At 41.6% G+C, this 22,177-nt stretch overlaps 1 protein-coding gene across 1 annotated transcript in view; it reads right to left on the reverse strand.

The window, feature by feature from the left end:
• LOC146312762 (growth factor receptor-bound protein 10-like) overlaps positions 1–22,177 on the reverse strand; it is a 64,873-nt gene that overhangs the window by 2,675 nt on the left and 40,021 nt on the right. The window contains exons 6-16 of the mRNA XM_084739105.1: positions 15,353–15,509; positions 11,874–11,989; positions 9,051–9,125; positions 7,865–8,002; positions 7,242–7,352; positions 5,875–5,973; positions 5,703–5,780; positions 3,728–3,844; positions 2,177–2,243; positions 1,899–1,986; positions 729–822 (exon numbers count right to left, since the gene is read on the reverse strand). Coding sequence (XP_084595231.1) covers positions 729–822; positions 1,899–1,986; positions 2,177–2,243; positions 3,728–3,844; positions 5,703–5,780; positions 5,875–5,973; positions 7,242–7,352; positions 7,865–8,002; positions 9,051–9,125; positions 11,874–11,989; positions 15,353–15,509 — 1,140 coding nt within the window. The remainder of the gene's footprint in view (positions 1–728; positions 823–1,898; positions 1,987–2,176; positions 2,244–3,727; positions 3,845–5,702; positions 5,781–5,874; positions 5,974–7,241; positions 7,353–7,864; positions 8,003–9,050; positions 9,126–11,873; positions 11,990–15,352; positions 15,510–22,177) is intronic.

Here is a 22,177-nt window from a genome sequence, read left to right on the forward strand (position 1 = left end):
AGGACAGCGTATGCTTTTTCTTTGTACATTTTACTTCAGATGTGTGAACAAGAGGGTAGAAGTTTAAAGAACAAAGTTAAGACAAAGTAGTGCATCCAAACTGTATGCATACTGCATGCAACAGTACGTAGTAAAGAAAAGTATGCAGTTTAGATTTTAAAGGGAATATTTGATTTTTTTTTCTTCATATCTCTACTGCTCTACATACTTGCTTGACGTTTTTGCCAACCATTTTCCAGTTTTCCACAGCTGTTGCACCTGTACAGCATGTCCTTACATTGTCAACCATCTTGAATTGGGCCAATTTTCTCAAAAACTCAGCAAACAAAACCAGAACTTTCTGAATGGCTAGATACCTCCAGCTGCAAGTGAAAGAGTATGTCTCTGTTGTAATTTGGGTGAACAGGCCCTTTAAGCCATTTCAAGTTGATTTCTGTGCAGTAACAAAATAAATGAAAACAGATGGCTGCCTGGGAGGAAGGAAAAACAAATTTCAGAATCTTAAAAAAGCATGGCATGCTTTGGAAAATGGTTGGTAGTGATGTTAAGTGAGAGTAGCAGGCCAGATGAATCTTGTAGGATTTTCTATGAGATTAAACTTTATCTCAGAGTATTTAGAAAAGGATGACCTGCTTGAAATTTGTAGGGACAGCTATGAAAAAAGTCCGTTTCTCAGCATAATTAGATCTTACAAGTGTAATGTGACTGTATTGTGTCATGTGACTCACCGGTAGGATCTGGAAGTGCTTGATCTTCTGGTGGTGGCACAAGGTGAGCACGAATGCCTTGGGATTACTCTGACTGTCCCGCAACAGGAATAACCTGACACACACAGAACATAAAGAGAGAAATGATGAAACTCTTTCATGAAAAGCATGAAATATACATCACTGCTGTTACTCCATTTGGGTGGTTTTTATACTGTAACATTTTAAATGCTTGATGATATGCTGTGTGAGCTGTGACTCTTTGAGAACCTTATCTTAATCCACTGGGTAAAGGCTAAGATATGTGGCTGTCAAGCCAAAAGGCTGTTTTTAGACACGACATTTTACAGATCTAAGCTTTTCTTGGCAGCAGTGATGTCTTCATTTTTACATTTTTTATTTAGTTCTAGTTTGACAATAATCTAGACTTAATTCGCCTTTCCCCGGAGCTTTCTACTGCATGTCACTGAGCAACATTCAACACCATATAAAACCAAAATTCTTTCATTGCAAAAAGTGAAACTAAGTAAGATAAAATATCTAAAATCAACACAATATATGCTTGTTTTTTTTGTTTTTTTGTCCGACAAGATATTTTGTCTAATTAGGCAGATTTTATGTCAGAGCATTTCACTAGTTTCAGCTAGCTAGCTTTTTGTTCTTAATAATTTTAATAAGAAATATCACTCTTTCCAAAGCAACCAAACTCATTGCTGGTCTACTGCTGCTTCGATTAGATAATTTCTTTTGTGTTATTGTGTGACTTTGGTGAAACCAAACTGTTTAAAACACCAAAGTCACACAATAAAACAAACAAACTAACAGATCTAGGCAGAGATAGATCAGCAACTCCCATGTTCTATGTGGTAAAATGATTTTGCCTATGGAGTTTGGTTGGTTTGGAGACGGCAACATTTTGCTTATATAACAGCGGTTTCCCTTTAAAAAGGCTAACAACAAAGTAAAGCAGTAAAAATATTCTAAATATAGTGTACACTGTACATAGATTTTTTAGGTGGCTAAAATATGGTTTGCTGCTGACTCTGTTCACTACAGTATATTTTTTAGCTTTTTACACCAGTACTCCTGCTGGTTCTCCAAACTGGGATAGCACTGATCTCCATTCCCCAACTTCAAAAAACTATACCTTTAAGAGCAGATAAAATAAGCTCAGGATATAGTTTTTCTTACCCATCTACTTGGCCTTGTTGTATGATCATTTTGTGGGCTTCCTCTCTCATGATGCGGCCATGAAACCATACCTGCGTCCTGTGGATCACTGAAAGACAGACAGGATATCTTTGATTCAGTGTTTGAGAACTTTTCTTTTTCTACCAGACCTGTCCAAGCAAAACACCCAAATAAATGTTAACACATATAGTTCAGTCCTTCAGTTATTGCTGGGCTACAGTCAAAGTCTGTACCAGCTGATTAATGTTATATTTGTTGGCGGTTTGAATTGAGAGTACCTGTGCTCAGAGAGGACGGGTGCAGGGGGCTGGGACTGCCCAGGACATTCATACGCTGGCTCCGTTTCTATGTGGAATAAAAGGCAACATTTACCATTAGATAGCAAAATATCAAACACTATTCCTTTAAATAAGCTTCCCAGCTTTGAGCTCCCTTTTGATGCCTTTGTACTGAAAAATCTGTAACATCTACACAGAGAATTAGATTCTTTTGTGTTACTCTGTTGAAGTTTACTTCTTTTTAGCACAGTAAACAAACATCATAATGCTCTGCAGTCACCCACAACCAAAAACATGGAGTGAGCAGCTTTTCCGCTTGAGCCTCGTGAGAGAAATGATCTCAGCAACAGATAAGTGGAGCTGCTGCACACTTGAATTTACCGAGAAAAGGGATGCAGCGGAAAAATAAATTAGATTGACTGGAGAAAAGGGTTCTGCACAACATTTCCAAGAGATAAAATATATAAAGACTGCTCAAATGTGTAAAAGATACCAAAGATGTTTGTGAATGAGAAAACTGACATCTCAAATGATAAAATATACAGTGTGATAAAGGAATATTTCAAAACAAAACCCGGGGAGAGTTAATGATGAAATTTACTTTTTAAACACTGTACAAAACTATATTCATAGCAATAAGGGTCCAATTCTTCCTGTAAGGTTTTACCTCAAATCATTTGCCTTTAAAGGCAAAAGCTTCTAAAGGTTTCTTGTTTGGAAAAAGGAGTTGCCAAGGGTTCTTTGTAAGACTAGGGGTTCCATTAAGAAGCCTTTTCATCCAAAGAACTTTTTGGAGGAAATTGTTCTTAAAGGTTCTCAGTAGATCCCACTAAGTTTGTTCTAGGTAAAACCCTTGGAACATAAAAAGGTTCTCGGTAGAACCCTGTGCATGGGCTCTAGATAAAACCCCCAAGTTTGTTCTAGATAAAAAACCCTTGTTACATAAAAATGCTCTTGGTAGAACCCCCTTGTTGGGTTCTGGATAAATAAATAATAATAAAATAAATAATAAAATAAATAATAAAAAGATTCTCTGTGGAACCCTCTAAGTGTGTGTGCAGTAGATGAAACCCTTATAATATTAAAAGGTTTCTAGTAGAACCTCCCTGGGTAGGTTCTAGATAAAACCCCAAAGTGTGTTCTTGATAAAACCCTTGGAATATAGAAATGCTCTTGGTAGAACTCCCTGAGTGGGTTCTTGTTGGCAACCTTAGAAGGTGGAAAGGTTCTGGATAGAATCCCCAGAGAGGGTTCTCAGTAGAACCATTACACCATAGAGGGTTCTCTGTAGAACCTCTTGCAGGTAGTTATGGGAGGATTCATTCGCAGATGGTTCTAGGTATAACCCTTTTTTGGGGGGTTGAATCTTTGGACAAGGTTGTACCAGAAACAAGGGTAAAATGAGGACAAGCTGAAGAACCCTTTAAGGTTCTAGTTAGCACTTTAATTTCTGAAAGTGTATCTTTAGTGTGAATCACATCAAACAACTGGAGCTTAAAACTGTTCATGTATAAAGACGTCTCCATTGCAAAGCTCTGGCCCCCCTCTTACCCTCCAGGTCTGTCCCTCCTCCAGGGCAGCGCTCTGGGCCTCAACGGGGTTGTCGATGACGCGGCCGGTCCTTCCAGAGAAGTCCATGGCGACCAGGGAATTCTCAGATACGCTCCGCTGTTAGGAGACGTGGCAGGGTGGGTGGAGGGTGGTGAGTCGGGGGAAGGGGTATACAAGGATGGTGGTGGTGTTGGGAGGGGGGGGGGGGGGGGGTAGACAAGGGTCAGAGGTCAAACAAGCCAGACACAGTCACTGGGGCATGACAAATCCTGTCTGCACACAGACCCACTTCAGTCCACAAATGCCCCTCTGAGGAAAAGCACAAGTCTCTCCTGGATCCTGCTCTAATTAATTAGTCACTTATGTGTTTCCCTAATCTGAAAATAAAGTCAATTAAACAACTATGCTTCATTTTGAGCATAATATGCATGATAACATAATATAACAATAACATAATATTGGTGGGGGATGATGGTGATCTTGTTTTAAGCGTTGCTCAGAATGACTGGATTTACTTCAGGTTATGCTGTCACTGATATGTCTGTGAGTTTGTGTGGAGGGTCTTTAGAATTTGTTTTTATATATTTGTTTAATTTCTTATGTATGTATTAGCGAGGCAAAACTGGGGTAAAGTTGACTTTATTCTTCAATGTGAAAATTTTGCTGTTTAACAATGGAAACTGTAATTTTTTGTGTTTTGGATTGCTGTTTGGACAAAACAAGATATTCGAAGACCACAGGCTCTTGTGATGGGATTTTTTCAGACTAAAATAATTGAAAAAATTATGAGGAGAGTAACTGATACTAAAAATACCTTGTTAGTCACAGCCCTTATTTAATTACTGCACACATGATGATTTTGCAAGTGCATACCATGAGAAGGCACAGACATCTGACCCTTAAACCTAACTCACTCCACAAGTCTGTAATGTTCAAAGATTTTAAGTACAAAATTGACAAAACACACAAGACATGCAACTGATGTGAGGTGATTAGTCTTACTGTAAGACAGAATACACCTATGCAGGTTTACTACTTAGGTTTGCTGAGCATTATGTAAATGTTCACTCCTTTACAATGAATAACTCCGGGATAAGATGTTATGTGCCGGATGTACTTTTGCCATAGACTGCTGTTTGTTTAAAGGAGCAGTCTGACCTGAATCTGGACCATAAGTCTTTCACTACAGAGCGCTACTTTCACCGCATTAACAAAGGTTAACAGCAGCAATGATTCTTTGAATAGAAATTCATTTCAGCATTTAACAAATCCTTCTTATGCTACACAGAATAGGATCTCCAGCCCATGGTAGTGCTTTTCCTCTTAAGTGGATAGTTCAGATTTTTTTGAAGCGAGGTTGTTTTAAGGTACTTGCTTACATAGTCAGTGGATTATCTTCAGTAGATGGTGTTCTTCATGACCGCAGTTTGCAGGAGCAGCAGGAGTACCAGTGGAAGAAGCTCAGCAAACAAATATTGTTTTACCTCACAGAACACCAGGGGTCGCTAGTTTGTCACTGCTTTGACCCGTTAGTTTGTTTGTCTTATTGTGTGACTTCAGTAAACCCAAACTAACCCTTCACTCTAGAGAGTTTGATATTTGGGTGATTTAAGAATGGGTTCCCATCAGAAAAGACTGTCTGATGACAAAGCTGCGAAAATATTCTAAATAAAGCTTACACATAAACTAAGTTTTTCTGCTGACCCTGTCCACAGCACCACATTGCTTCTTACACCGGTACTCCTGCTGCTTCTGCAAAATACACTGACTATGGATGAGCACTTCATACTGTCCAACCCCACGTTGGAAAATCCAAATTATTCCTTTAAGAACAGCGCAGCACAAGGTGGCCACAAAGTGAACTGGTTTCCAATTCACCATCAGCTAATTAATGGATCAATCTGGATTGGTCTTGGCTGAGTGGGGGCATTAGAGCGGGGTTGTAAGACGGTGATGTCAGAGAAGAGATCCTCACCACAGGCGCAGAAAAAGGTGAGAGGTTCGACTTCCTCTGCTGGGGGACGTTGTAGCTCTGATACAGTACGATGCCGTACTGTGAGGACACAAGAGAGGAGAGGCGACATCAACTCCTGTTTCTCAGTGCTGACACACTGATTCATGTTAACAAGAAATGAAAGTAGAAGTACTTTGAGCAGTCTGAAAGCAGTCATCCAGCAGGTCCTGCTCTGTTCGTCCTCGGCACACAGCATCTTTAGCTCCTTACAGTCACTCCTCACTTTACTGGGCTGTCAACCAAACACCAGACACAGTGGAACAGTTAATTAATAGGACACACAGATCAGTAAGAAAGAAACTGGCCTATAAAGTGACATTTTATGATCACCATTAAGGCAAGACTATCTAATGTGTTAGAACAATGGCCACTGTGGCCACAGGTCACATTAATGGATGAGAGATAAAATAGTAGCACTGCAGCTGAATAAAACAGCAGGAGGACTTGCACCCTCTATAGATATAAACAGCTCCATCCAAGGTAGCAAAAACTGAATGATTCTTATTTTTAGGTGATTATACACTGATGGAAACTGATTCTGCCAATAAATCCATGTAAATTTAAGTTAAAAAATATGTAAATATTTTTTTTTCCTACATAAAACTATTACTAAATAATAAATAGGTCTGGACAAGAACGTCCTAATAATAATAATAAAGGGAAAATGTCTGGACTTGGGCCATGACCCCATTTTAAACATCTTCACGTGAACAGATTTTCAGACATGGACATTACTTGTAAGACTTATCATTTTTCCCAGGTACCTGACATTGATATATTTTTGCCCTCTGGCATTTAATCTATGCAAAAACATAATATATTAGAGTCCTACTAGTAAAGACAGCACAGACTCTCTCCTGTTCCCTCCATCAGTAACAAGGACGTTAGACACACTGCTCCTCAGATGCAACCCCTACCGATAAATTCATTCATGTCACCATAGCAACAATCCAGCCACCCCCAGCCACCCAGTAAAATCCCTTACCAAATCCTGCACTGTCACCCCCGCTGACAGCATCTGACACGCTGGTTGTCTAGTGTGTGTGTGTGTGTGTGTGTGTGTGTGTGTGTGTGTGTGTGCATGTGCGTGTGTGTGTGTGTGTGTGTAAGAGAGAGGTGAGGGGGTTAGGCGGGACAGATTCCCTGTACCATCCTGGCTTATCCCACTGGGTTTATCCCAGATCAGCAGGTGACCCACCACAGATAACTCCTGGAGTGGGACACACAGTGCTGAGTGTGTGTTCGAACCCCCGCTGGGTGGTTTTAACCCTCGTGCCCTCTGACAGACACACACACACACACACACACACACACACACACACACACACACACACACACACACACACACACACAAGACACAATGTATGTTCAGTCATCTACCTCTGAAAGGATGACTGTGTGATACAGTTGTGCTTTTACAGGGGTTTGTGGAACTCTGTAGACAATAAAATATAAAAGAAATGCTAGACTAAATTTGTACAGATTTATTGAGCGTGTTACCTTGATGCAGAACTGGTAGTCTGTGGGAGCGTTGTGGAGTTTTCTGCCCGTGATGATGGTGAAGATGTTACTGTCCTCCAGATCTGACAGCAGCTGCAGGTGTCGGGGCTCCTGTTTAGTCGCGAGGGGGCAGAGAGAAACAAATGTCAGCACCAACACCATAAAGGGGGAATTCTGCAGCACTGTTTTCCTGTTTTGTGGACTAAAAAAACTAAACCCAACCTTCAATCAACATGAGGGTGAGTAGATAATGACTGAATTTTCATTTCCATCCCTTTAATTATGCTGATAATGTGTTGGAATGTCCTGTGGCGAGGTTTTTGTGTTTGCTATATTGTTTGTTGTTTTTATTGTGATAATTATGATGATCTGAGGTCTGAAATTGTGACATGATCTGTACTTATGGTGTGCCCCTTGATTTACTTTCAACTTACAATTTTCAGCTGCAAAACTACAAATCCACAGATTACACATCCTTCATTTCAAGTTGACTGTTTTTTATTCGTTTCCTGCTGTCCAGCAATAAAAGGCAGGGCCATGACATCTGTTTGTGTTGATTTAATGATCACTGCGAACACAACTCACGCAGTCATGCAACTCAAATTACAGCAGTAATTCATCACCTTGGATGTTCCTTTAGTAGAGTAGTAGAGCCCGGAGCGTCGCAGGAACATGTAGAGTTTCTTCCAGGACTTTCGTCCAGGCTCCTTCAAGTACAAATAGCCCTGAATCTCTGGACAGCTGCTGGAGTTCAGAAAGTTCTGCAAAAACACACAAACAGCATCTATCAGGAACACTGCTGCAGGGGAAGTCAATGTACATAACAAATGTTTGTGTTTCTGCAGCGAACATCCTGGGAGTACATCTTACAGTACATGCTCACAGATGTCGTAAAATCCATTTTAAAAAATGTCCAGAGATCACAGTAACAACGCTGGGTGAATGTAATTAGCAGATTTCAGGAAGTGTGTGTGAGGATATTTTTGGACTACCAGATGTCCTCACAAAGACAAAAAAAATCACTGTCACTCTTTTTTCAGGATGGCTAGGATTCTGGACTAAATTAGTATTTAAAGGCACAGTTCACCCCAAAATAAAAAATATGTTTTTTCCTCGGTCTTTGTTGTGAGTTTTTCTACTTTTTTCTATCAGAATGACTATCTTTCTAGTACAAAGAAAGTAGCTCCTGTTTATTTTACTGCAGAATGAAATAGTTCCAGTAGATTCTACTGTACAAAGAAAGTGGTTTCAGTGGATTCCACTGCAGAAAAAAGGACTTCCACTAGATTCTGCTTCAGAAAGAAAGTAGTTCTGGTAGTTTGTACTACAGATAAAGAGTAGTCCCACCAGATTCAACTATAGAAAGACGGTAGTTCCAGTAGATTCAACCACAGAAAGAAAGCAGTTCCACTAGAGTCTACTGCAGAAATAAAGAAGTTCCTACATGAAACTGCTCACAACAAGAGTTTTGTATTATCTTGAGTAACTAGGCTATGATATCTGGAAAGAGAATGACAGTGGTTTCGTATTGTTTGTGTTTTTTGTGCTTTCAGTACCACAAGCCGAGTGTCATTTGCTCCCATTATATTCAAGAGAAAGCAGATATCTCTATGGTCAACATCCACAAATCTGCAACTCACACCAAAACTATCCAGATCAATGAACAGCACTACAGGTAAGCTAAATATGTGTTTTTGATTTGGGGGTGAACTGTCCCTTTAAGTCAAGGGCGAGGGAATGAATCAAGTCCTGACATTTGTGCCATTTACAGAAAGATGTGCGTGTCCCTGCACTGAGTCACGGCCTCACCTGCAAGAGCTGTGACTGAGGGATTGAGCCATCAGACTCCTGACACCACGCCACCATCTGCTCTGGAAAAAAGTTCTGGATGGAAAAACACACAGAGAAAGGGCGAGAGACACCGACAATGAGTGAAGGAGAAAGAAAGAGAGAGAGAGAGAGCAGCGCTAGAAACCACTTAGTGCATATGCAAGCTCAGAGTGGGGTAGTGTTTCTCTATGCAGAATACATCTCTCCTTCTGTGTGTGTGTGTGTGTGTGTGTGTGTGTGTGTGTGTGTGTGTGTGTGTGTTTGTGTGTTTGTGTGATGAGCACAAGGACTCTGAGACAAAGTGGTGGGGGCGAGAGAGGTAGATACAGAGAGGGAGAGAGAGAGGGCACTCCAGCCTGGGAGTAGATGCAGTATGATCTCACCCGCTGATGTAATCCCCTTTAGCCAGCAGCACTACTCTTAGCGTGATTGACAGGCCGCGGCCAGCACTCTGGTGTTTTACTGTGCTCATTACCACAGAGCTGAGGTCACCTGCTGGCTCTGACACACACCTAAATCACCACGGCAATAATGTCACCGTATAGCTGGCCAGCACGTAACGCCAGAGCCCCATACTGAGTCCACATCAGCAAAAGATGCCACGCAAACCGACTGGCTGACGCTGACTTCGCTGGCTGCCAGAAGCAGGTTTGTGTCTTTAAAACGATGAGCAGCTTTGAATTTGATATGATTGAGCTCACGTGGTCATCCAAAGAGAATGAGTGCAAAAGTAGAACAAGCTTCCAAGGAAGACAAAGGAAATGTGCAAACACACTCAACATAGAGTGGATATTAAAAAGTAACAAAAATGAGTGAAAAACTATCCTTATTTAATAGAGAAAGATGAAAGTCCCTAGTGTTTAAAAGTGAGTACTGCATCCCAAACAGCTAGTCGGAGCCATAGATAATATATTAACAGGGTTGAACCCCTATTCAATATATGATCTGTGGTTAAAATTAGTTGTTTAGCCCTGCCCCCTCCTCCTAAGGCTCAAAGCTCAAACAGGAGCGCAAGACGAGCATAATATTATACTTTGACAACGACAATTGACGACAAGTCCTCCGCTGTAACTCGATCAGCTGTTTGTAACTCAGTTGTCAGTTGATGTAAAGTTAAGACCACTGAAAATACACACTCTGGAGTCCAGGACTGTCCGCCTTACAGCCTGCTAGTCTTCATTTACAAACTGATTTCTTGTGACTCATAAACTAACTAAGTAACTCACTCCACAAACATTTGGCATTCATTTTAATTCTAATTAACATGAAACCGGCAAACAATAACAGTTGCTCAAACCCAGAGTGGAAATTTCAAAGGAGAACAAACTGGCTGTAACATTGTTGTCGGAGACGCCAGTATTTTAACTTTGCACGTGTCCTTAATCTCTGATGCTCTTTACTGGAGTATATCTTTGAGCCAGTAACCTGCTTTTTACTTCACTGCATTTGCAATTTGTGAGGAGCACCAGGAGAACGAGAAGAATCTTCCAGCAAACAACCCTGTCCACTGTAGCCACACTTTTTACACCAACATCTAAAGACGATAACAGCTACATGGAGAAATGCTTGTTTTGTCTCCCGAAAAACACTGTGATCTCCGCTTTTAAAACTCCTCATCCAACCACCACGAGTGCATAGTGTAGGTGAAAATGTATTTAGATAGCTAATGTTAGCTACGTTAATTTTTCATGGGTAACATTAATCTTTCATGCTATTGACGTTAACTTATCTTGTAGCTAGGAGTGTGTTGGGCTTTGAAATTGGTGTGTTTTAGAAAGCAGTTCAGCTGCGACGTACTTTCAGCTATAACATTCACATTACCTTCATAATTTCAGTACACCCTAAAAAATGGTAAAATGGAAGTAATTATTAACTAAGTCCTTTTTTCACTTTTACTCGAGTTGTCAGCAATAACATTTAAAATATTGATGATGATCGATCTCTACAAAAAATACAACATGATGGCTACATATATTGTATCAGTGTATAACTAACCAATTGGTTTATAATCAAATATCTGCAAAGTGTGAATTAGCGAACACTAACGCATCAAACACAGACAGTGAAGTTGATAAATATATTATTCCAGCTAAACATCAGCATGTAAGCAGGTCATTCATTAGCATGTTAGCATGATGATGTTAGCATTTAGCTCACAGGACTGTTGTGCCAAACAGAGCCTCACAGAGTTTGATATTTTAACTCACAAACTTGTTCCACTGGAGGGACAAAACTAAAACGTTATCGTGGAACATCAAAGGATGCTAAGTTCACTCTGATCAAAGATCACTAAGATCACTCTGCACACCATTCTGAGATTAGGAAAAATAATCAATAAATAGAGATCCTACATATTTAAAGATCACTTTATCTCACAAAACAGCAATTTATATTTAATTTTTAAAAGTTATTATTTTTTGGTCTTTGTTCAAAACATCTGGCAGGCCAAACCAAACCTAATGGACAGCAAAGTTTTGGGCAGTTTTGGGCTTTTCATCTTGTTGTGCATATCAATAAGGATTTTGTGGGAAAAAAATATATTTTTATTGCTACAGAGGGTTTTCCACCCCATCTAGAAAAAATATTCTATATGAAATACTGAGTGCCTGTACGTTTTTGCTAAAAACAGTCAAATTTAATGGTTTTGAATGTCAGCATGAAATTTCAGTTATCAGCAGCTCGAGTCCAAAAATATCAGGGCTGAGCCCCAGCTGTGTGTGTGTGTGTGTGTGGGTGTGTGGGGCTGCGTGTTAAACCAAAGCAGTCTCAGAAATGATTTTTTTAGGGATGCAAGAGACTCACCAGGGGGTTCCTGAAGAATTCATATTTGGCATAGTTCTTCCTGAAGAGGAATTTACTGTCGCTGCTCATGGAGGCTTGAACCTGAACCACCAGCTCGTGGTCCTCCAGACATCGCTCTGTATGAGGACACAGACACACAGTGTTAGTTGTCCTGTCTTGGTGTTGTCCTCAGGGATGCAGCTGGAGACAAACATGGATCAGATTTTAAAATCGATGCAAACTGCTTTAGGGCTTAATCACATGTGAAAAATATGAATTTATTCTAATGTTGATTGAAACTGGATACAGAAAAAGTCTATACAGAAATCCAAATTTAAGCACTTTAACAACACAATTTACACTCTAATTATAGTTTCACTGCTCATTGTTCTTGTTCTTTTGAGGGCTGATCTGCTGCATAACAAGCAGCTCTTTCGCATGCATTTCCTCTCTCTGTTTTCTTTTCTTTTTTTTTCCTTCTCATTTTAATATTGCAAGTATATTCACACACGTCCTTGTCACCAGAGGACCTTGTTACATGTAAACTGTTTTGAACAGTGTCCTCTAACAGACACAACTTTTTGATGCACGAGAAGATAAAATCCAAATGAGGATCAGTTCATTGTTATCAAGTCTCATGAATGTCCATCATTAGAATTGATAGTAAGAGTCAGATTTAGCAGCGCATCCCAGGGGCTAAACAATACCGGATTTTGGTGCTGATGCCAATAACGAAATATATGATATTGATATTGATATTGATCAACCGATATTTTTTATATACAATATAATGCACATATATACATTTTTTATGTATTTTATAGTTTAACAATAACCTTTATTGTTCAAAATGACATCAGGGAACTGAAACTGTAAACTTGACTCTGGCAAAAATCTTGCTCATGGACAAGGTAATTCTAAAATTTTATTCACGTTACGTTTAGTCAGGTTTTCGTACTTTGACTTGGCGGAGTTCTTGAAAAGGATTTCACCAAGTCCAGATGCCTACGACCTTTTCTAAGAATATCACGACCTGGATGACTGAGAATCTTCACTGACACGTTTAGTCAGGTCGGCAGACTTCCTTCCTCACTTGCTGATGTATCTGACTTGCTGATGTATCCCGTGTTTTCCTAGTAGTTATAGCAACTAGCTATCAACAGCTAGCAGGAAATTCTCCATTACCTTGAATCAATTACAGATTTCTCTGCAGTTTGACCACTGTTGGAAACATTTGAGATCACGTAAGTACACAACTCCACAAAATATATAATAAATGTTTAGCATTTTTAGATATTTTAATGCATAAATGTAATATATTAATATATTAATTTATTAAAGTACAAAAACATGCCTGACTTGAGTTCTGATTATCTTTGGTTTTCTTGATTAAAATGATCCCGAACCGGAGGTCACAGTTTCCTCTCCTCTTCCATTTACCACCACATCAACCGGTTACACTATTGTATACAATGACACAGCAAGAACAAATCGCCTGTTACTAAGAGACGAGCGAGGGAGTAAGAGGTTAAATGAGGAGGGGCTGTGAAAAGAAGAAGCACTGTGAGGCAGGGAGGGAGGAGGTGAAGGTGGAGAGGAGAAGTGGTATGAGATGGAGAGGAGGGGATGGGGGAGAAGGAGGTGGTGGTGGTGGGGGGCATTGCAGGAAGATGATGTCATGTATTAGGCTGATTGCTGAAAGCAGCGAAGAAGCAAAGTACAAGCCACAGACAAACACACAACCACACATTAAGAGCTCACACAGGCCTAACCTGCTCGCCGCGCACCACAAACGCACAATTACTTTCTCTATGTGTGTGTGTGTGTGTGTGTGTGTGTTCTCCTCTTTCCTGAAGTTGAGGCCATATGATCTCAGAGTGAGGCCGATTAGAAATTGATAGTGACAGGATGTTCCAGTTCTGCGTGGATGGATGCACACATATACACGTGAAATGATAGCAACAAGGATTTAGCACTAATTCCTCCTTCCAGATTAACTCACAAAGTCTGGTTTTATTAAGACAAAACACGCACACACACACACACACACACACAGGAACAAGCACACACTCATACATGTATTTTGGCGAAACCGTGGTCACTTTTCTTGCTAAAAATGTATTCTGGCTGCAGTTTCGGGGTGGAAATGTCTGATTTCTTTGTGTGTGTGTGTGTGTGCACGCGCTGGCTGCGAGCAGGGGAATTTCCTGTGGAGGGTTAAGGAAAGATTGATTGGCCAGCAAGGCTAGGGGCTCGTCCGACGGAGAGCCGCGATTGGTTCCTCTCAGCTCTGGTATGACGCTTTAGTCCAGGCCTCTCTGCCCTCCCCCCCCACCACCACCACCTCAATCTCCCTCTTTCTCTCCCCCTCCCCTCCTTCGCCTCCTCCTCTCTGTCTCTCTTTCTCTCTCCCTTCATCTCCTTTTTTCCCTCCCTCACTCTCCTCACCTCACATTCCATCTCTCCAGTGCACTTTTTTCCAGAAACGCAGATCAAGCAGCAAAGCACAAAGCGATCCTTTGACTCTAAAAATACGACTCGGGAGTAGGAAAAGCCTCACCGAGGACAAAGACAGACCCAGAAGTGAGGGGGGGGGGGAATTAAGAAATAAATAAAGCTTCAAACAGAGACACGGCAAAAGTGAAGAAGCAAAGCATGAGTCTTGCATTTTTCCTTTTTTTCCCCCTTCCTTTTTTCCTCCTCCTGAGTGAATTATTGGGAGGGAACAGGCATGCGAGCAGAACATGGAAAATGCTTAATCCTACGACCACCACGCCTCCCTCCCCGCGCTGTATAGAAGGCATACAAGCACTCGTGCCATGCCCAAGTGAACATACACACTGAGGGTACACACAAGAGAGTATAGCCAGCCATGCAGAAACACACAAAAGAGGTATAGACACAGACACACACATCCATACAGCAGACATCTACTCCTAAAAACCCACTGCAGGCAAACATACAGGGTTGTAACTCATTTTGCTCTTCTTCTCACTTGTAGAATTGCTTTTATACACTTTCTCAAGCCTGACATAAATCTCCATGACATTATCCTGGTATGTATTACAGTTTGTGGTGTAAAAATTTTTGACAGAAAAAGAGCAAGACTGAATGCTCTTTTTGGAAAATATAAATGATAATATGACAGATATTGGCTCATATTAGTAGTGATTAACCTTACTGGACATCATACTGCTGTTTAAAGGCATAATATGCAGCATTTTCTTTCAATCATAACTTAAAAAGTGTGTGGTGGTGGCTGTATCTGCAGAGACCCGACCTATATTTTCTCATTATTTTGTTGTGCTCAGGACGCCCAAAATGTCCTGGGAATAAGACTCAACAATCACCTATCTTTCTGGGGCATTTACAAATCCTGCCAATTCTATCTTTAACCACTTTTCATAAACTGCCACATCAGTGCAAACACACAGAGATGCACAAAAGTAGAATCCAAGTCCTTGCCTGCTCACACACTCGCCACGCACACACATCCTTACCAAGGCCGAGGATGGGGTGGTGCTCCACCAGCGTCCAGGCGTTGTCATCCAGACAGTGGCTCTTGTAGACCAGGAGCTGGCAGACATCTCTGGCGGTCATGTCCGCTGGGATCTCCACCACTTTACCAGCCCCATCCTCGCTCCACACCTTCACTATCTGAAAACACAAGGAAATAATGATGAGAATATGTTGGTAAGAGCAGTGATGGTCACGTTTTCGAAGGCTGGAGAAAGTCTTAGAACAGTCGGAAGGCATTACTCTTGCTGAAACACTTTACGGGGATTTGAGTCCATAGAAAAAAAACGGGTTACATTTACCTCCATACCCAGGTGTTTTCCTAAGTCCACTCTTAAAAAAAGTCCAGTTCACATTATTCCAACATGAGAACCACTTTAAAAAAAAAGAGGAGACAGATGACGTCCAGGAAAGGTCGGCCGGCCCCTGCGCTCTCGGTTCAACCCTTTTGTCCACAGCTCAACCAAACTTACTTGCACGCACATCCGCGAGTACGCATGTAAACCTGCTTGCGCACAAACCAAAATGACACGTTCTCTGTCACATGCGAGAAAATCCACAGTGGGGAAAGTACCGCACATTCACACTTGGACAGCGAAATAACATGGTGTGTTTACACATGTTGCATTTTGTCCTTAAAAATGTCACCGCTTGGAGCAGTGAGCAGCTACAGTTCAAAGACGGAGTACCTCCCATTGTTGCGCCATTTTGAACTATTTCAGCCAAGTGCCCAAAGCGACATTTAAACCGGGTGTAATTTTTGCCTTCTCTGATTGTGTTGCTACACAGATAACCACAGACCAGCTGCTTCACACCACTGTATGAGCAGATTCACACACACCACGGAGAGCTCGTTCTCACACACACACACGAGTATGAGCAAATGAACATCGGAAAGTGGTTGCAAAAACCACAAAGACGTTTCAGATTTTCTTCTTTATGCCAAAAAGAAGTCGTAAGTGCATGTGTGCTTGTGTGTATCCTCACACACCCCTGTTCACAGCAGGGGTTCCGCTGCCCTGCACTTCACACAGAATCACCAGGGAACAACTGTTGAAAATTACATGAAACAAGACACAGAGCTGGTGATGGGCGAGCGCCGGAGGGGGGAAATTAAGTCGAACAATGGCACGGCGAGGTGGCAACGCACAAAATGCCAAAAAACGGCAGCAACAGTGGCCTAGAAATGACACAAAACAGCAGAAGCACCAGCACGGCAACGCGGGGAGAGACTCCTAATGCAAGCAGAAACAACGTCATAGAGCTGGAAGACTCCCCCCCCACCCCCCTCTGTTCACACACGCCCCCGTAACAGAAAAAAGTAATTTCATGACGCATGAGTTTTGTTTGAGAAAAGTTTTAGGAACATCGAGGGGGAAAAAATGCAAACATCTCCATCTCTGCAACACACATGTACAAAAACACACACACGCAGCTCACGACGGACATCCAGAAAAGAACGCACACACTGAAGTCTCTTACCTCCACAGCCTGAAAGAGGCAACAGTCTGGAGAGCAGGATGGCATTTTCACACTGAGACGCTCTCCAGTGACACAGAGAGACAGAGAGGGAGAGGGAGGAGGAGGAGGAGGAGGAGGAGGAGGAGGAAGTCAGGAAGAGAGAGGGAGGGAGGGAGGGAGGGAGGGACAGATTGGCAACGCGAGAGAGGTAAGAGGGGAAGAGAAGGGGGGGAGGAAGTGACAGAGGAAGGACAGGAGTGAAAGAGAGACAGAGCGAGAGACAGAGAGACAGCCTGCCCCTTCTTCTCGTGCTGGGCAGCATAAAGGCTGAGCTGCCTGCAAGGAGTGGTATGAGCCGCCGCTGCCGCTGCCGCTCCTCTCCTCCCTCCTCCTCCTCCTCCTCCTCCTCCTCCTCCCCCCTCCACCTCCTCACACTGGATTAACCCAGTGTGGGATTTTTAAACGGTGAGCTGCTACCTGTCACGTACTCTACGCTCTTATCTTCAGCACTGCGTTCAAATCCCCTCATCCCCTGACTCACTCCCCACCCCCCAAAAAAAGATCACCGTCAGCTCCTTTTACTGGTGGCACCACACCAAAAGTAACAGCCTTTCTCCCTAAAACACACCCACAACTCCCCATAAACACATGGATAGACAGGCTTGGGTGGTAACGGATTACATGTAACAAGATTAAATAATTAGGATACCAAAAACGGTAACTATTTTCCATTGCAGTTACACAAAAAAGATGGAATCAGATTACTGGTCAGATTATTAGCAGAATTACAATTTTATAATATTACCTAAAATAAAGAACAATGTACTACTCATTATCATGTCCTCCACTGAAAAAATGCTTCACAGGGGGTGAATTTAGCCATTATTTAGCCACATTGTTTTTAAATCAAAAGGTAACAACAGCGCAGTCAGTGTTAATGTTAGCTACACAGACCAACTGTTAGTGAATTTCTGTGCAGGTAATGTTAGCTACGCAGAAAAACTGCTTAGTTAGCTAACCTCTCAGCACTACTACCACTGAAAAATATTTTGGGGTTGTAGGTGGTGATGCTGGTGACCGAGATGGTTTGTGAGTAAAAAACACAAGCCCCAGGATAAGTTTATCGCAGGTGCAGTGTGAAGTTTGAAGTTTGAGTGTGAAGTGTGAATAGAAAACTTAACAAAGTACATCTAAACGTGCATAATTGCTGCTATGAATCTAAATGTCCATTTGTGCCTAACAAACAAAGCAATAGCTGGACAAACAATGAATAAATCTAACAACAAACATAAAACATTATATAAGGCTATACAGTGTCACCTTCTTTGTCACTGAGGTAATTCTAAAGTGACAAAAAGTAATCCAGTTCAGTTACTTTAGTGATGTAATACTTGAATTGGATTAATGGCTACATTTGTAACAGGTAATTAGTAATTGTATCAGAATATGTTCTTAAAGTAACCCTCCTAAAGTAAACCTGTGGATTGAGAGAACAAGCTCAAACTACTAAGCCAGTCACTGAACACACACACAAATCCCTTATTCTTCTGCATCCACTGACATTTTCTTTGAGCTGCCTGACGGTTTTAATTTCTACCCCCCTCCCTCCTCTTCCTCTTCCTCCTCCTCCTCCTCAGCTGTATGTGAAATACTATGCGAGAGTGTTAGGACCAGAGCAACATGTGTAACGCACACTGACGGCTAAGGAGGCAGTTGAAAGAAAGCGGTGGGGTGATTCGTTCTGAAGCCGTATGGATGGATCACGTGTCGGGCGTTCAGGCTTTGCTGAGGGGGGTCAAGGGAGGGGCGGCTGTGGTGGTGGGGTTGCTCAGCAAATCTGCCCGGTCTCGGGAGAGGTGGACAGAGGGAGAGAGAGAGAGAGGAGGAGATGAAGGAAAAGAGGGGAGGGGAGGAGAGGCGAAAAGAGAAAGAGAAAAGAAGGAGAGCTATGGAGGAATGTCAGTAATGCAATACTGAGTCATAATCAGGCTCATGTGTAGAGCGCAGGCCAACCCAGCTGGCCCCTAATACAGTGTGCATGAGAACTATGAGCCGTATACACACACACACACACACACATTCTCAAAAGAGGAAGACAAAATGTAAACTATGACAACCAGCTACAGCAGTTTTTTTTTTTCACTTTACTGCTTGACTCAGTTTTGCAGGCGTCAGGGGAGCAGTGTACTGCTGGGCTCTTAGTGGGTTTATGTACGTGTGTGTGTGTGTGTGTGTGTGTGTGTGTGTGTGTGTGTGTGTGTGTGTGTGTGTGTGTGTATGTATGTATGTGAGGATAATGCATGTTCATGTATGTGATGAGCACATGTGAAAGCAATAGTGCATTCACATGCTCCTTGGATCATCCCATTTCCTGAGTTGGGAAGTCGTTCTGACTTTGGCGTGTTCATGAGCTTTTAAAGGGATAGTTCGGATTATTTGAAGAGGAGTTGGATGAGGTATTTATCAATAGTTGAAGCTAAATATCTCCAAACCCACCAAAATCCACTGATAAAATCAGCAATTCTACCTTGCAGAGCATGGGGAGTTGCTGTTCTACCGCTGTCTCCATTAATTTATTTGTATTATTGTGTGGCTTTGGTGTTTTAAAAAGTTAGTTCTGATTCAACAAAGTCGCACAATGACACAATCTAACTAACAGATGGAGGCCACTTTAAACCAGGCACTCCTATGTTGTTCTGCTAGGTAAAATTATTAATTTCTCATAGGGAGTTTGGTTGGTCTAGAGAGAGTGACATTTGTCTTATATAAGAACGGTCTCTGGAAACTCTATCTGACAGCAAAGTAAAGCGATGGAAATATTCTGAATATAGCGAACGCTCAAACTGATATTGATTTTTACGAGGACCTTTTTCAATGGCTAAAATACCTTTTACTGCTGACTCTGTTCACAGCAGTTCATCGCTTAACTTCCATTGTGGTGCCGCTTACTGCTTCTCCTAACTGAGAGCGTGCTGACTGCCATCTACTGTAGGTAATACACTGACTATCAATAAATATGTCATAAAACTCCACTTTAAATAATTTGAATTATCCCTTTTAGTCAAGGGTCTCAAATTGCCGGGCTGCAACATGATGCCCATTCTATAATATAATCTGACCCACAAAATTATGTTGTTTAAAGCTACTACAAGGAGTTTTTAACTGCTTATGAAACAGTCTGAATTTATTACCGGTGCCTCTATATGACCTACGTAGGTTAACAAGACCATCCGCAAGAAGATTGGCTTGGTTATTTCCATATAGTCGTCCTTCATGGCTGCCATCCGGTCAGATTCTCTGTGAAATTGGATGAAACGAGCCTGGGTTTACATTTTTTGAGGCAAAGTTACACTGAGTAGTACGCTGGCCAGTTAAAGAGAAGCAGGAGGATATTTTAATTCTGCTGATTGTATTTTTGGTGGATATTACAGTGGAAACCACCACTTCTGTCCACAGGAGCCTCCAAAATCAACACAATGTGAGAGAGTTCCTTTAATTATTTTTTCTAGTTGTTTCAAAGACACTGCTGGGGGACCTGTACAAGTGGCATATAGTCACATCATATGTTAGTTAATGCTAACTAAATAAATGCTACATGCTGGCTAATTAGCTAGCTAATCTGCTGATATTAACCTAGCTAGATAGAAATGACAATAGCAACAGTGGCCCCAAGCCAATATGAGTTTTAGATCCCTGTTTTTAGTCTTATATGGAAAAAACATGGAAACTACTAAAGATGGAGTAGGGTATGTTAAATGCTGAATCCATGTGTACCTGACCTGTTATCAGGGTTAATGCTTATAAAGAATTTTTCTATCTAATCTAGGTCACTCCAGGTGGACAGCAACTAATACTTACAACCGAATGAACTGACCAAAATGCTTCAGTACTATCAGGTATCGAAAAACGCCTTATAATTTGGTATCTACTTTCGATACCTAAGAAGTAAACCTCATCAGCATCAGTGAGCCATTAAGCCTGCAGCATGTCTGTACCAGGTTCTAATAATACTGGTGATTGGCTGTCTGATGTTACATGTTGTAGTGTATACAGGAAAAACACTATGTTACATCCAGATTTTTTTTTTCTTAGAACCAGGTTTTTGAACAGCTGCTCCCTTTAAAGTGAGTGTTTGTACCATAATGTGTGTAGGTATCGGTACCGGTATCAAAATACCCAGTCATACATGTAAGCAATTGATGTGCAATGAATGATTGATGAAAAGTTATTAACGAAACATTTACTTTTTTCTGCCATATTTCTGTGTATAAGATGTCAACTCCTGTGACAAAATGTTGTTAGACTTTCTAAGTTGTTGGCCTGACTCAGTCAGGAACTCATTTTTCTGGTTATTCTGACACCACATGAATGCAGGAAAAGCGTGGGTGCAGGGACAGATGACAAGCTCACTTGTTTAATCTCCTTTTTCTTTCTAATTTCTTAGATTTCCGTTTCCACTCAATTGTAAACTAGTTTTTAAACTTTAAAACAACTGTTTCTGTTCTCACCATCCTTAAAATCCTCGGCCACGTCTCCTTTACGAAGTTTTATCTCTACATGATGAAATTTAACTCACCTTGGCTGTTCCTCCCCCCCTCTGTTTTCCCCTCCCCCACTTCCTTCTTTTTCTCCTCACCAGAGGAGGGTGAGGGGTGGAAATGTACAGGGTTATTGGTCTCCTATGCTGCTTATAGCAACACACACACACACGCACACACATAAAGTGGGCTTGGAGCTGCAGCATATTGGATTGAAGGGTCATGGACAGACACCTGCACACCTATAAACAAAGACATACACACACACGTACACACACACACACATGCACACACAATGCAACACACACACAAGCACAGTATGTACAGGGTCAGAGGTCAAACACAATAATCTGTGCCAGGGTCAGGCCCACTTGACCAAGAGGTTTATGGGCCCCTAAACCTATCAGGGTATACGCAAACACACACCAGCACACACACAACAAGTACAAACACAAGCGAACACAGAGACACACACAGACACACACAAGTGATCTGGTTGTTTTAAGTCAGAGCAGATCTATTCCAGAGCAACACGACTCGCTGATGGCAAATGCAATCTTGATTCATTCAGAGTGGAGGGGGGCAGGGGGAGTGACAGACACTATCTGCTTTTGTTTTCTGTTTAAATGATACGTCTGAGCAGCGCAACTGAATCTGACATGCATGTAAAAAATGATCATGCATGTGGATCTTATTGTTCCACGGCAAAGCATGTCTGTGTGAGACATGTTTATTGTTGCCTTGCTATGTTCTTTATATGGTAGAAATAAAATAGTTCCTTCATGAAACGAGGTCTGTGGGTCATGATTT

The sequence above is a fragment of the Lutjanus erythropterus genome, chromosome 16 (assembly GCF_056507025.1).
Source record: "Lutjanus erythropterus isolate fLutEry1 chromosome 16, fLutEry1.hap2, whole genome shotgun sequence".
Classification (NCBI taxonomy): domain Eukaryota; kingdom Metazoa; phylum Chordata; class Actinopteri; order Lutjaniformes; family Lutjanidae; genus Lutjanus; species Lutjanus erythropterus.